This window comes from Lepisma saccharinum, chromosome 19 (assembly GCF_977018435.1).
Source record: "Lepisma saccharinum chromosome 19, izLepSacc3.1, whole genome shotgun sequence".
Taxonomy (NCBI): domain Eukaryota; kingdom Metazoa; phylum Arthropoda; class Insecta; order Zygentoma; family Lepismatidae; genus Lepisma; species Lepisma saccharinum.
In genome coordinates, this window is record NC_139247.1 from 60,809,663 (window position 1) to 60,826,894 (window position 17,232).

Sequence of the window (17,232 nt, forward strand, 5' to 3'; positions counted from 1 at the left end):
ATTTCCACTAGGGACGTGCCGAAGCCGATTACAGATGTATGAAAATCTGTAGAAATTGACATATCGGCATAAATTAGATATTTACACCGGTGCAGATAATACTAGAGTTTACCTTCTAACAAGTTTTATATTTCAATTTTGTAAGGCTTATTGAAAATTAGATTATGATTCTTCATCATTTGTAGACTTTTTGTAATAAATTATTGCAAACTCTCATTCAGAGGATCAACCTACCTACAGTACATTGCTGAACCAAATATTCCAAGTGGCCAGGATCCACTGTTGTATTGGAAATTCAAGGAGTATACAAACCTGAAGCAAGTGGTGAGAAAATACCTGGTGCATCAGTATTCAGTGAACAAGTGTTCAGTGGTGCTGGACAGATTTGCGATAAGAGAAGAAATAGGTTTCTTCCAAAGCTCTTCAAAAACTCTTGTTTCTGAAGTTGAATCTGCCAGCATTAAATGTACAACATTAAGAACAGGAATTCATTTTTCATTTCAAAGAGCTGCTTGTGTACTAATGTTAAATCTCTTGAGAATCGATGTTCTTCTTAAAGGTTCACATAACTACTTTTTTTTTTTTAGATGCAAATGTACATTTGCATCTCTTGAGAATATATATGTATATACATATGATATGCAATCAAAGTGTACATAACAAATTTATTTTTATCATGCTGAAAATAGCGTCCCATTTCTGTTGAATAATCTTATGTATCACAATCGGTTAAATATCGGCATCGGTTCCAAAAAATATTGGTAAGTACATACCATACAATTTACATTGGCATCGGTAAATTTTCAGCTTCGTCATATCCCCAATTTCCACTATTCACAGATCCTACATATTTAATTCACTTTCAGTATACTGCCTTAAATATGTACTAGTTATCTTTCAAATTTTTGAAGTATATAATTCAACTTGGTTCAAAAGCAAATTTATTCAACAAATTTCAGCTGGCCTCCATGACAAAGTGCTACAAAGTTCACTGCATGCTACAACAGGTTTGAATCCCATTCTAGGCATGGGTTTTTCTTGCGAGTGTCAGGTGTGTACTGTCTTGCTGCGGGCGATGTGGTTCCTCCTTCCAATTGTGCACAAGGTGGCACTAGTTAACACGGTCCTTTCACTTTCCGCCATTCTGGTGTGGTTGTAGTGCTTCCTCCTTTTGCCACACATCGGGGTTTTGGCACTGTAGGCGTCAGTTCCGTCTTGGCTGCTTCCATGGAACTGAGTTTGTTCGCATGCGCAAGCGGGCTTTTTTGCAAATGCTTAAGGCCCATGTTTGGTTTCTTGTCACGTGGGGGGGAGCAGATTGGGTAGGTATGCATATTCCTGATAGAGGGAAGCCAGGTTTTATTGAGGGCCCCGGGGTTAGTGTTGAGGTCGGCAGGAGTGGTCACTATTGCATAAATTTCTTTTCAGAACCTTTCCAAGGTGGATTTTGCTTGCATGACTATTTTGGCAGAGTCCATGTTATGGTTTTCGTCCATAAGATGGTAGGAAAGGCCTGTGCTTCTCCCGAATCAGTGGTCAGCATCATGCTCCTTGAGCCTATAATCAAGTTTGCGCTTTGTCATACCTATGTACTTGCTTCCACAAGTGCAGGTGATCACGTAGTCGCCACTTCTTGCATTGTGGTTGGTGCAATATCGTTTGAAATGGGTTAGGTGGGAGGATATTGAAGGGATGGGGTTGGTCTGCTATCTTGAAACTGTGCCTGGTTAGAACTTTTTGAATTTTCTTGGTAGGCCAGGATGTCTGGGGAGGCCGATACATTTTTCTTTTATCCTTTCTTTCTGGGGGCGTGGCTGCTTCATTTTTCTTTTGGTAGTATCCAGGAGGTGGAGGAGTTCCTGTCCACTGTACCCATTGTTGATGCCAAGGGAGGTGATATGATCGAATTCAGTCTGCAGGTCTTCAGGTACTGGGGTAAGGTTGATGGCTCTGGAGGAAGTTGATCCAAATTATGTTTTCTTGCTGTGTAGAGTGACCAGAAAGTTTGTGGATGTATTGCGTTCTGGAGTTGGGTTTAATTTGTCATTCTTTCTGCTTACAGCAAGATCCAGGTAGTCTAGTAGGCTTTCTTTTTTCTTCCTCTGGTATGAAGTGAATGCTCAGTGGGACGAGTTAAACAATCGTATGGCTTCTTGTAATTGCTAGTGTTTTTTTGTAAAGAAGGACCGAGTCATCAGCATACCGCTTGTAGCCAATTCCAGAAAAAAAGGGGGGGTGAGGACAATTCTTTTGCTCCCCCCACAAGAAACCAAGCACGGGTCTTAAGAGTTCGCAAAAAAGCCAGACTGTTCATGCGAACAAACACCATTCCACGGAAGCAGCCGAGACAGAACTGATGCCTACAGTGACTAAACCCCGATGCATGGCAAAAGAAGGAAGCACCACACCCACACCAGAATGGCAGAAAGTCAAAGGGCCATGTCAACTAGCACAATTGGAAGAAGAAGGAACCACATCGGCCACAGCAAAGACAGTACACACCTGACGAAGTCACCACACAGTTGGCGAAATCGATCACGAAGAAAATTTGCACGGAAAAAATTAAAAGTAAGCTTATCAGAGAAAATTACCTATCTCCTCGTAACGGCCAAAAAGATATCTTTAGATACAATGTAACAGATTGCACTGATTTAAAAATAAAATACATTAACAATGGAAAAATAAACTACAACATTCAACATTTGTAACACCCAATGCTAGTGCAATTTATTACATTTCAAGAACACCTCAAAAGCACAGACTGGGTATCTACAGATACACCAAAAGTAAATTTCCACAATCGAAATGTTGTAACTGATTTGCAGAAACATACGCTTAGTAATTCCAGCGAAAAATGGATCAACCAGGACTCAAACCTGGGCCTCTAGCAACATACTGTGCCATTGCTCTACCAACTGAGCTACAGAGACACCCCTGGGTTCGCCTGATTCTTTGCTGTAACTGTTTTACCTGTGTGGAATTGTTGCGAGCTGTAGGAGTCAAACTAAACCATGATATTCATGTATTTGTAGATCTATAATCATTTTCACACGCAATCCTAATACTTTTAACACTAACAATATAAATTCCAAACTGTTTATGCATAATATGTATGTGTCTGAACTATTGTGTCTATTGAACTGAATAGTGTCGAACAGTATTTTCCTAATGGAAGTATTTTGATTTTGTGCACAATCACGTTAAAAATTAATGATCTTAAGAACAAACACAAACTTCTTTAACATTGGCTGGCATTACATTTTCGAAACTCCTTTAGAACACTATAATCAAAATTTCCATCAACACTTACCATCATCATTCTTAATTTCTTCAATGTAGTCCTGCCCAACTGGTTGAATTTCCTTTTCCTCTAATTTTGGTATATCTGATTCTTTGTCATCTTTGCCTTCAGATTTGTCATCTTGAGATCCTTTATTATCAAAGAAATATATTAGTAAGGTGTAATGAATTCCTTAGATATAACTTTTCTTTTATTAATACTATTACTGTAATTTATTTCATACAATTTTATATTTCAGAATTTTTCTAGTCAAGTTATGCTGCTGAAAAGTATATTTCCTTCAAATCTCATTAGCTGCAAGGTTAGAAGACATGAAAAATAACTAATTGTGCAATGTCTAATATTGTTAATTTAAGTAAATATAGGGACTGAGCGGATACATGGAATTTGAAAGTACTGTAATTTAATTTACAGATACTAGTCAAAACTTTTCCAATGACCAAGAAAATGCAGCATTACTCTTGCTGCATCTAAATATACAGGAAATTAAAATTATGAAAAATGCATTAATGTACATTCTTCTTGCAACAACCTTGTGGAAAGAAATTACTTTTCTGCTTAAATTATCATCTTATGTATAATTATGAATATTTGAAAGCAAAACTTTGGTAGACAAACGTTGCAGTTCAAATAAATTCGTTACAAATTTATTTATATTCTAAACTCCTTTGAATTATTACAAAACTACCATATTTACATTTACAACATTCACTTTTTTCCCTAAATTTTAGCCCAGAAAACTATAAATGCAATAAACATGGAATAATTTCAACAGCTAGATTAAACCACGTACAAATGGTTGTTTCCCATGATTTTTCACTTATCTTGCATCACCAAGCGAAGTGGTAGGGTTCTGCAGGGTATCTGCACTAGTATCTGCTCAGCCCTAGCAAACATTAGTAATTTTTCCTGTTGAATTTATTTGTAGGACCGACACAATGCCTAATTAAGAAGCATGTGAAAAATGTATTACATAATCAATAAAAACAATTATCATGGCATATTAAAATACATAAAGTTCCATTAAAAATGAAACAAATCAACTAGGAAGTTGTTTTATTTAGTTTTTAGATCTTGTATCTTCCTGATGAAGCCACATGATATGAATGACTAGAAAATGCAGGTTTGTGAACATTCCTGTGAAAATGTTGGCATGTGTCAAAAGATACTCTGAAGTTACTTACGTGAAATTTAGAAGATTTCGTACTTCCGCGTTGCATAATTTAATGGTTCAATCCTATTAATTTCGAAGATCCACTGTGGATAGGATTGAACCATTAAATTGTGCAACGCGGAAGTACGAAATCTTCTAAATTTCACGTAAGTAATTTTAAACCGTGTTTACCGCAACCACCATGAATACTCTGAAGTGTTTAAATTTTATTAGATCACACCTAATTATGTTTGAAATTGATAAAACAAACTGCATTCAACTCCGTACTTCCTTATTTGTCTACAAGTATTGGAACTCAACTTACTTCAAGTTGGTTATAACATATTTTTCACCACAAATATATGGTGCTAATGATAATATTTTTGGAATTTGAGAATGGTCTGCTTCTACCTAATGTAGAAAGTTCGAGACTGCACACACACCTACCCCCCCCCCTCCTCCTCTCTCTCTCCCTTTTTCAAAGTTCATCAACCCACTCCATATGAGTGCATAGTCAATGCTCCATGCTTTTTGAATCACTTTCACTATGAGGTCACATGGTTTTGTTTACATTAACCTTATTCTAGAAGTGCATGGAATAATGATTTTCTTTTTTGCTTTCTTATTTACCAAAAATATGTGCCTCTAAATATTTACGTTAAACAAGCATGACTTGAATTATAAAATCATAATCATAAAAAATAGCTAAAAATGGCAGAATTTTGCACTAAATTACAAACTATACAAATATCAGATCAGTTAGATTGGTAAATTATACCAATAATATAAGTGATAAATTACATATCTGCTCCCTAGCAGATATGTAAATAATCCTAGCCGATACGTAACTAATCACATATATAGAGGAAAATCGAAACAGAAGATACAGGCCACTGTTTAAGTTTTTGAAGTACAAATGATGTTAAAATGCAACATGGATAGTGCCGTAGAATGATACTCAAAGCAAGCAAGTTGCTAACCTTTCTGGAGCTTCCAAACAAGCGCTACGTGGAGGTAAATAGGTGAGATGGATCTTACACGTTCTTGACATCTTGATATGTACTTTAGTAAAGACAACATGATCATCACCACTCTCCACTTGCACAAAGTTGGGATGAATGACAATAACACACACATGAGACAGAACACAAGCCGCACAGAGAATTACACTGGCTGAGAGGTTGGCATTTGGGCATCTTGCATTACTAAGTCCCCAATCAGAAAGGCTAGGTAAGCTCCTGAGCTGTTTGTAAAGCAACGCATAAAATGTCACCCAAAATGACTGTCACACTGGATCATAGCAATTGTCCAGTTCAAGCCATTCCACAGGGTACAAAAATAATCAGTTCGCATGCAATAGAAAAATGAAGGAATATACATCTAGATAGGATATCTCAGTATTCACTGAAGTTGAAGAGAGACGTTACACATAATAGAAGTTGTCAATGTATAATATATAGTTAAGAAAAATAAGTGTTGAAAAAGATGCCTGCTTTGCTCCCTATTTCTCAAAACTTTGTACCATTATAAAGGTACTAATTTCATTTCTTACCTGCAACAAAATTTATTTTTGGAGCAGGAATGATTTTTCTGTTGTTTGCACTTCCAGTGGTAACCTTACCAGCAGTTGTAGTAGTAGTAGTTGTCTTCCCAGCAGTTGTTGACGTGGTCTTGGTTGTCCCAGATACTATTACAGGTTCAGTGGAAGGAATTGGTTTTCCCAACTTTGTATGTAACTTTACAACCTGTAAACAACAAGAAAAGACAGTCAATCTCAAGAAGATTAAATAGAAAAATGTAAAGCAAATTATGCCATATTCAGAAACATTAAAAATAGTTATGTCTAAATTTGATAAACTTCCATAAAACAATGAACAACTTCATGCATTTCACATTAATTTATTAAAGCCTAGGAATGTACATTTAGAATTAATTTAATGGTCTAATGTAATCATTAAAATTAGGAATAGACTGATTTATAATTATACAAGACACCTCCAATATTTATTATTTTTCCAAAATCAAAAGTATCAATAAAAAATTAACAAACAATTCATTTATGAAAGAATTTGCAAACATGCAGAAGTACATGAATTATGACCAATGTATGTAAAAGACAACTTCACATCGCGTGTCAATATTAAATAACTAATGACTAGAGGCATGCAAATTTAGTTTTTGACGAAAACACGAAATATGAAATAACATGCTGCAATGTTCATTTTTCATGTTTCTGAATGGTGTGAGGTGCATTTTTCTACCCTCTTTTCTCACGAAATAATGCGAAATGAACTGCAAAATGCGAAATATACTCTTAAACACGAAATTTACTGTTTATATACCGACGCGACACTTTCTAAAGTCTGAAGTATCCTGTGAGTTATGCAATTCACAGAAAATTGATTAATTCTGCTGTAAATATTTGAGAAGCTAAAATGGACCGCTTTACACAGGAATAAACATAATACTCTGGTAACTACATTAATGTGCTATTAGAAGGGATAAGTTTATTTTGTATAATAAGTGGTTTTTAAATCAAATTTAGGATTATATTCACAATTTTAAAACCAAAATGTAATTTTATATACCACTTTTGATGTGATTATTCACCGCTATAACACCGAAATTTTATTTTATTTACCGCTTTTGAACCCGAAATCAACTGTTTTTATACCGAAATTTTGCTTTTTTATTTACCAAAAATATGTGCCCCTACTAATGACTATGGCTGCATATTTTTGGTGAATAAAATATCAAGATTACGGTTTAAAAACTGGTCACATTTAAGGACCAAAAGCGGTATATAAACTTGCAAGTACAGCAAGTTGCAACGAGGATGGTGGCAGTGGCCACTGAAATTGATAGAACAAAGAAAAAACAGTTTCGTGGATAAGTGAGTACTAGTTTCTCCACATTTACACAACTGCATCTCTCTTTTCCCAATTATGAATCCATATTTATATTGTTATCAAAGAATTTAAGTTTATTCCAGTGCAAAGAAGTCCATTTACAGCAGAATTAATTAAATTATCCTTAAATTAAGTTAAAAATTTGATGTAAAAAGCCCCTTGAGGTTGTACAGGACATACACAACACATTAAAGAGGTAAGGAAACACTAAGCTTTACATATAGTTCAAAATAGGTAGGCAGTTAAAGAACTTGGTTAATGAAGTTCTTTTTAATCTACCACCTACTTTAAAGCTGTAGGAATGTTTACTCTTTTGCTGCCAGGTAGAATATGAGGTGGTACAGGTTTCCCTCCATCACAGGAGACAATAGATACAGGGGATGGACAAAAATATGGAAACACCTGGTATAAAACAGGTAGCCATTTCAAACACGATTTGCATCTGAATGGTAGGTGGCACTGTGGTCACTGGCACTTCCTGCGAGGTATACACCCTGGCCAACCTGACAGATGGGCCAGTTACAGTTCAGCGACCGGTCTGTAGAGTTTCAAAAAGGGCAAATTGTGGGTGCATGTATGGTGGGAGCTTCCGTGATGAAAGTAGCGGAAATGTTTGGTGTATCAAGAGGCACAGTCTCGAAGATCATGACTGCCTACGAGACTTCCGGAAAAACCGCATCAGCGGAGCACCAGCGTGGATGCAAGTGTGTGTTGCATGACAGAGACAGACGCACATTGGGTAGGATTGTGACCAAGCAGATCATCACCACGGCTCCAAAAGTCACTGCTGAGCTGAATACAGTGCTTACAAACCCTGTTAGCGTCAAAACAGTGAGAAGAGAACTCCACAAGCAGGCAATTCCCAAACCACTCGTGACTGTTGACCATGCTGCTAGATGGAGGTAGTGATGCAACGCCCATAAAAACTGGACAATGGAGCAGTGTAAGACTGTAATCTGGTCGGATGAGTCATACTTTACATTGTTTCCAACTGCTGGCCGAGTGTACGTGTGGAGAACGCCAGCACAAGCATACAATACAGACTGTCTGTTACCGAGAGTGAAGCATGGTGGTGGTTCAGTGATGATTTGGGCAGTCATCTCCTGGTATTCTGCCGGACCCATCATCACCCTGCATGGACATGTCACTGCCAGGGACTACATAACCATTTTGAGTGACCAGCTGCATCCCACGGTGCAAACTATGTTCCCAGATGGTGATGCCGTGTTTCAAGATGACAGAGCCCTTGTTCATACAGCTCACATCGTCCAGCACTGGTTTGATGAGCACGAAGATGAAGTGTCACATCTGCCATGGCCTCCACAATCGCCAGACCTCAATATTATTGAGCCCCTGTGCTCGGTTTTGGAGACCAAGATGCGAGCCCGCTACCCACCCCCCATCACCTCTACAACAACTTGCAGCTGCTTTGGAGGAAGAATGGGACAACATCCCTTTGACAACCAACGCGACCTGTATTTGTCCATTCCACGTCGACTGCAGGCTGCTCTGTGTGCAAAAGGTGGTCCTACCCGATATTAATAAAGGTAATGTGCATTTCTGCAGGTGTTCCATATTTTTGTCCATCCCCTATATGTCAATCTAGTCTAACCTTTAAATGGGAAACTATTGCCAGCAATGTCTTCACAATAACTACATGTTCCAAAGATTCTCTTCTCACCTGTACTTGCAAGCTTACGCAAGAGGAACAGGAAAGTGACAGCTGGTCTGAGCTTGCAGTAGCCAACTAAAATGTTTGAAAATTCTTCCTAATCATGTTTATAACAATATACATGGATGCTTACCTTCTGATGTTTTGATCCTCGAATGTGAGCAGCATATGCATCTGATCCTGTACATGTAACATCACACAATTCACATCTCAAAGCATTCCCTCCTCTCGCAACAGCATTGGAACCAGCCTTCAATGCAGCCTCCTTCTTCTTGTGTTTCTGACCTTCCAAATGTTCCCTATATGTCTGGAAAGAATCAGATATATCAATATCAATTTATAGCGATATATCAAGTCGAACATTGCATATATGAGATATCCCGAAATCAATTTTGGTGACCTGGTGGAATAAATCGTATCTGCACCAGTTCTCCACATATGCAAATTGGGATAGTTGTCATATGATTTGTTACGAACACACACCAATTTGTTACTATCCCACATTTACACCACCCATGAAAAATTACATCAATTTTATTCCATCAGATGTGCTCCCCATAGCAAGTATTCGTCCCAGGATGTGTGTTGTGAGTGAAGGGTATTTCAAGGGGGAATAAAATGGTTGCCTTAACTTCCAGGCAGGAACTTCAACGAAAGCCTACAAAAAGTTATGCATCGATATGTAAAGTGTCTCAATTCCATTGGTGATTATGTTAAAAGTAGTTTGAAGTTGTTTTAGGTCAACCTTTTGTGCATATTAGCTGAACAGAATTGGACGTACAGTTTCAAGTGGGAGCAGAAGCACTATGTGCCACCACTGGGGACTGAACCCAGGGCACCTAGATTGCAATGCAACACCAGTACCACTATGCCATCTGGGAGGTATGGTGCAAAATGTGCATCTTAACTCCCCTCCGCCCTTTTTGATTTAACAGTTCACTAGAAGTTGATTTCCACACAACCATTGTATAAAATGTATAGGACATAAGTGATAATGTACCCATTGGAAGAAACAATAAAACAGGTCATTTACAGAAATATCAAGCTGGTAAAATTACAGGCAAACACATTGACCAGCCAATACTGATCAAGTATCAGTTGGTTAGCTCCTTCAATCACCTAGTAAAAACAACATCAAGTGCCAGACACAAAATAAGTATTACCATAACTTTATTACTTAGAATAGATTCAGAAATATTTTAATTCCACATACCTGTGGTCCTGCACAGCTTATTTTACAAACATCACAGTAATGCAGCTGCTGTGGCTTTGGGGGCTGCTTTGGCTTAGGAAGCTTCACACCAACCGGACCTTTCTTGTACACTTGCCAAGTACTTGTGGCAGGCTTTGTGGCTGCTGGAGCACCAGTTGTTTGAGCCTGTTGTTGCACATACATTGTTGCAGCACTGTAAAGCGCAGCATCGTAACCTGAAAAAATAAAACAATGTAATTTTAATGCCTAATTCATTACTTACATCTGTCTAAAAATCTCAAGAATCCATCCTAAAGTATGAATGAAAATGTACAGAACAATGTGCACGGAGCTAAATGATATTTTATTATGTAATTTAATGCACTTAAAAAAAATGATTTTGACATCCATTTGTCGGATATGGCCTACTGAGTGGCTGCTCATCAGATTTGTTCTCCGGCAATCAAGTCATATAGTGGAACCACAAGCAAAACAACCTGCGCTGACCCGTGACTCCTGTGCACCATACTCCCACGAGGAGGGGAGGGGGACAGTGGACCATGTTTCCATATGGCCCGAGCTGAACGGAACAAGGGAAAGCTGCACGGGGACTTTTCGTCCATGTTTTCTGTCTTTTGAGGATAGGGTATGCTAAAAGAAGTCCAGTACAAGGGTAGCTACGATTTTTTGATTATGAAATTCCCTGACTTTTCCAACCAGAAATGAAATTTTTCCAGACATGTTTGTCGTCGTGATTTTTGCTTTTGAACCTCATGTTTTTCAATTAAATATGCAGGCACGTTAATTATTATGAATATGAATATACAGTTATTATAGTTTTTCTTGTATGTACACATTGCTTGCATTATAGAATTATTTTCCTGTAGTTTACGGTTATTACAAGCATAAGAAAACAGTTTTCTTTGTGACGTTTAGTCAAAATGAAAATAAATGTCTGATGAAAGGAGTGTGTGTTCTGAAACGTCACAAAGAAAACTCTTTTCTTATGCTTGTAATAACCGTAAACTACAGGAAAATAATACACAGTTATTAGCTGAAAATTAATACAATGCTATTCAATAAAATAAATAACTATTGTACTTCCCCATTTTCACTGTCATTACAATTAAGGTGGTGGAAAAAAATCAATAAAAAAACGTGGCATATATCAAAGCTTTCCAATGTAACCTGTTTACAACCTAAATTATATCAATACAAATGAGAAAACAGAAAATTAGGTCTTGTACCATTAGAAAATATGCAATAAGTAGAGGCATGCAAATTTCGTTTTTGACGAAAACACGAAATATGAAATAACATGCTGTAATGTTCATTTTTCATGTTTCTGAAAGGTGTAAGGTGCATTTTTCTACCCTGTTTTGTCACGAAATAATGCGAAATGAACTGCAAAATGCGAAATATACTCTTAAACACGAAATTTACCGTTTATATACCGACGCGACACTTTCTGAAGTCTGAAGTATCCTGTGAGTTATGCAATTCACGGAAAATTGCTTATTTCTGCTGTAAATATTTGAGAAGCAAAAATGGACCGCTTTACACAGGAATAAACTTAATACTCTGGTAACGACATAAATGTTCTATTAGAAGGGTTAAGTTTATTTTGTGTAATAACTGCAGTTTTTAAATCAAATTTAGGATTATATTCACAATTTTAAAACCAAAATGTCATTTTATATACCACTTTTGATGTGATTATTCACCGCTATAACACCGAAATTTTATTTTATTTACCGCTTTTGAACCCGAAATAGACTGTTTTTGTACCGAAATTTTGCTTTTTTATTTACCAAAAATATGTGCCTCTAGCAATAAGTTTAAAGATTATATTTTTTTCATTTCTTGAAAATAGTACATATTTCGGAAATTCAGAACGTGAATGGGGCCAGTGACCAACCATACACCTAAAAAAAAATATACGCAGGTCACACTTTAGAATCAAATCTGTCCATTATTTGAGGTTTCCACATGCTGGAACCAATTTTATATTACAGAAAACATCGAAATCAGTCTATTAAAAAAAAATCAACATCATTCTCGAGGGGGTAGAGTGGGTCAACTGTTCCTCCAAAATCCTGCATTCCAACCCATGTTTGGTAACCGTTACGAATGTTTTATGATTTCTTTCAAGTTTTCCTAGCAGGAAGACTAATTATCATAGAATTTTAGCAATCATTGCGACACGAAATTTGAAGCATATATTGGCAAAATCTTAAGTAATCGCTAAAACTCTGCAGTATGTGTTAACAGACATAAATCGAAATCGAACCATGTAAAAGCTGCATTTGTAGCACGATGAAATCGTAATAAAACAAAAGGAACTTGGGCCCATTTTCACCACTTTAAAGCATAATTTCATTCTACATGCAAAAAATACGTAAAATTACTATCGGCATGAAACAGACATTTCTAACCTAACAACGATGTGTGACCAGCATACGTTTAATTCCTCTATTTCGCACCAGTTTTTAAAAAACAATTTTGTTCTACATGCACAAAAAACACGTGCATTTTCGAATAATGATGTCACTGATACTGCATAAAATCACTAATTTCTCGGGTGTAACACATCTCTGCAATGTAAAAACTACAACGAGCAAATGAACTAGTTGATCAGGTTGCTTCTGAACGGGTCACAAACGAAGGACTCAAATTCACAGAATGGGTTCACGGGGGAAACGATGTAGCGAGTCACTTTGTTTTTACTCTGCGTCCTCAGAATCACAAGAACCGAATTCGGAAGTGGAAATGAACAGTTCATTCATTTTGTAACTGAGTCTCCTGCAACTCCAAAATGCATGTAAATTCCAGAAAATATGCAAAGTTCCCTAACCAACCAAATTCCCTGACTTTTCCCAGTTTTCCAGTCACCTAGCAACCTTGATTACACTCATTACGCCAACAAAATTTTTCAGCTCCCACCAGGGATCCATTCTCACCAAATGAAAAAAAGTTCTTTGGGGCTAGAACTACAGTCTCAAGTGGAATCCAAAAGAGTCACATTCACAACAATTTACAAATATTATTCACAAGGGTACTTTACAAAAAAAAAAAACATGTACAAATTACTGTCAGCCCTTTTCCTTCATTAACATGCAACACATTCTAACTTTAGTAGATTATTAATTTCTGAAAATGTTATGTGCAAATACTACATATTGCTTTCGAGTGTTATGTAAAAATTTATTCGAGATTTTAAAAGGGCTGAATCTACACCACGTGGAACCGATACTCTTACAGATTCACACTGATGTAAATAGTGATGCTTGAAAATTGTAACAAAAGTTGTTCAGAATATTGCATAATATGTATTAGTGAGTTGTCTCTCCAATGTCATTTATATCCATTAATTTACTAGAGTTTAGCTTCACGATTTTCAAGAATTACATCAAAATATTAAAAAACCTGTTGTGTAATCACAATACAATTTTCACTAAATCTTGGTGCAAAATAAATTTAAAAAATTTAATTTTGCATAACTTCCAGGAAAATTAGACTGTGAAAGTGTCGCATGGCATTTTTGCAGAGCCTGTGAAAATACCAAAAAGTATTGTTCAGCATTGGTAGATAAAATCCAATTGATACACATACCACTGGTATTGGCAGATAGCAATATATAGGCATCCGTGTTTTCTTATTCTAGATATTCACAATTATTAGTACCTCTAGTAATTAGAACACACTGTCAAAACCTACCCTTACTTGTTGCAGTAGTTTGGGCTGCAGCTGGATACTGTGTTGTATAATTAGGTGTTGTCTGCGAAGTATAGGCAGCAGTATATGTTGCAGCCTTAGGTGTGGCCTGGGTCACAGGCCTTGTTGTAGCCGTATACGTACTTGTGGTGCTAAATGCTGGTTTTGAGGCTGTAAAAGGGAATTCAATTAAACAATACTTATGACAATATCGAAAAATAAGAATTTTACTCAATTCCTATCACAATAATCATGATATTAAAAAAGGGTGCTCCTCGTAAGTGAGGTACCATCAGTATTACACAACAGCAACTCATTTTTCAGAAAGAAATTCTAATATGCTAAAGAAGACTACACAATTGTATTGAAATTTATTCCCTTCCCTGCATATTAAGCCATGTTGATCAAGAGACTTCAGTTTTACTTCTACTGGCAGTAAGTCCTATACTTTAAAATACCCAGCACAGCAAAAGAAGACAGTGCAGACATTTCACTGTTTTTCAATCAGCACCATCAAGCAAGACAAAATTGAATGAAAGAGTTTGATGATGTTGATCTGAAACTCAATAAAAGAAAAGTCTCAGTGCTTTCTCTTACTATGTTGTAAATTTTATACTCCCTACTAGCAAATTGTGCACACTATGTTACATTTAGTAAAGGGCGATTCCCTCGCTACAGGCCCCAAACTTTTGTCTATAAAACTGCCATTTACTTAAAAGTTTGTCTTGAAATTTTGTATGCACATACTTTCAATAATGTAAAACAAGATCTAAACCCTCACAACATGTTTGCAATCTTTCAGTGACTTTCATTTGTTTTCTTCCGCGACAATGCATCTTGGTAGTGTTGGCTCGAATGTATGCATGTCTGTCAGTTGCAATTCTTGAACACATGAGACCCGGTAAGAGTGTAGTTTTGATTTTTTTTTTCAGCTGTGACACGTGGAATATGGGAGATTAGTTTCTTGGGAAAGTCTTCGCAATGATTTTGATGGTGATGCCAGTAATCACTCCTTTACATCCTGTTTTGTCTCAAGACATTTTCCAGCCTCCTAACTGCTGTGTGACGAAGACTTCCCATTGTCTAACTTTCTTACCAATTTCTGAATACAACACTTTGAAGGTACACGTCTCACACGAAATTCAGTCTGAAATGCCCTTTGACATGTTCTAAATGAACCAGTTTGACAGTATTCACGAACGAGGAACACATGCTCTTCGATTGTGTACATTGGGATCCCTATACATTCGAGCCAACACTACCTAGATGCATTGCCGTGGAACAAAACAAATGAGTCGCTGGAAGAGTCCAAACATATTGCGAGGGGTTAGATCCTGTTTTACATTGTTGAAGGTATGTGCATACAAAATTTCAAGACAAACTAAGTAAATGGCAGTTTTATAGACAAAAGGTTTGGGGCCTCTAGTGAGGGAATCACCCGATATATAAAGCAATAATAAAATTATCAAAATATATACAATAAGAGAAACTAACAAAATAGAACTTGCTATACTATACTGGAGATTGTTTTCTGAATCATAAACTTGTCATGGTTCAAATAAAAAAAAAAGTTTTTGCAGTTTTTACACTGATCAGTGGTCTATTCAACAAATTTAAAATATTCTACTTCTAAACCCGAATCTCATGTAATACTGAGTTAATTGTCCACAATCTGTTCAAAATACACTACTTGACAGTAAAAAAAAATTAATAATAAAAAAATAGCAAGAAAGCAACGGTACTGCCAAAAAAAACTAGATACTGATGAATAAGCTATAAATAAAAATATGCAAAATTAGCCGCTACCTTGATAGTGTGTCTCAGTTGCAGAGTAAGTTGCTGCTGCTGACGGTTGCTGATAGTACGTCTTAGAGCCATCATATGCTGTCTGTGCTGAACGTCCATATCCATAGTCATATGTTGTGCCCGAAGCCGCACTCCCAGCACCTACTGCAGGGGAAAATTACTTTCAGCATTGTAATGCAATGAAATGCACAGGAAAAAAATACAGCAATTGTAGTTGTGAGCCTGAACCAAAGAGCTACCATACAAAATACATTGTTGAAAATAATGCACTGAAAAGACGTGCAATGATTCAGGTCAAGAAACTTAAAACACTTTATCAAGAACAGAATAGTAACAAAAAAATCACATGAACACTGGTTTCCCCTGGATACAAAAATAAGTTAGAGCAGCAACTCAATTTACTATATAAAAATAAACTAGTAACTAAAACATCTAGAACAGCAGGAAATATTTCCACCCAATGAAAAATGTTAATTTATTTGATGTGGAAGGGTATTTGGCATAGTTGTGGCCAAATTTACTTTGAACCCTTCACTTAATAAATTATGAAGTGAAAAATTTCAATGGAACCCATCCATATTGTTCCAGACTGCCATAAAGTAAACGCACAGCTGATTATGACCTTGGATCTTTCAAGTACTTTTTATTGTTTATTTAACACATTTTAACGTATGTGCATTTAATCCTTCTCCTTCCAGGTTAGAAAATTTGGAAAATCAACAAAGGTATAGGCCTATTTATTTATTGAGAAAATTCCAGACACAGCACAGGTGGCCATTTTACACTGAAATTGTCAACAATGAAAAAGCAATAATAATAACAGGGTGGCTACAAACAAGCAGAAATGAAATTCCCTGACTTTTCCAGGTTTTCCAGGACAAAATTTACATTTTTCCCTGACAATTACAAACTAAACTAAATCCATGTTTTTTGCAAATGGAAATAATAAACTCATACAGATCCAGGTATGGATTTGTTAAGTACCAATATTATCTTCTATGAAGTTGACTTAATTTCTCTATTCTCTATGATTTGAATTCAAACTGCAAAATAGTGAATTTCGAAAATTATTACAATTCACAAGCTAGGGAAGGATTACAGAATTTTATCATATGCAGTAAGTTTAAAATAAAATACTTGATTATTTTTAAAGTTACGACTAAATGAGATTAGAGTGAAGAGTGATTGATTAAGAAATACAATTTGTAATTTATCAGTCTCTTTATCCATTCTCGGTATTATATATTGATATTTCCACTGAGGTTTGGAACCCTCTGCTTGCAAGAACCATGAGTGTGGACTCATTTTTCGATGCATAAAGCTACTTATCTCTTCTCTGTAAAGCAAACAACTTAACTCTTGCATATAAGTGAAACAATTGAATTGTACAAAAGAAAGTGTCATATTTCCTTACATTATCAATGGGATTTCTGCTTCAGTACAGTATATCAAAATGAAGTATTATTAAACTGACAAGACGCAGTT

At 36.3% G+C, this 17,232-nt stretch overlaps 1 protein-coding gene across 5 annotated transcripts in view; it reads right to left on the reverse strand.

Annotated features, from left to right (window-relative positions):
* The window catches only part of LOC146002880 (zinc finger RNA-binding protein-like), an 81,875-nt gene that overhangs the window by 42,640 nt on the left and 22,003 nt on the right, over positions 1–17,232 (reverse strand). For 2 of the 5 annotated variants that reach the window (XM_083140915.1, XM_083140912.1), the window contains exons 3-8: positions 15,748–15,888; positions 13,945–14,112; positions 10,249–10,463; positions 9,169–9,342; positions 6,007–6,199; positions 3,311–3,430 (exon numbers count right to left, since the gene is read on the reverse strand). In XM_083140915.1, coding sequence (XP_082997041.1) covers positions 3,311–3,430; positions 6,007–6,199; positions 9,169–9,342; positions 10,249–10,463; positions 13,945–14,112; positions 15,748–15,888 — 1,011 coding nt within the window. Of the gene's footprint in view, positions 1–3,310; positions 3,431–6,006; positions 6,200–9,168; positions 9,343–10,248; positions 10,464–13,944; positions 14,113–15,747; positions 15,892–17,232 lie in introns of all 5 variants that reach the window. The other 3 variants (XM_083140914.1, XM_083140911.1, XM_083140913.1) reach the window with 2 other exon arrangements.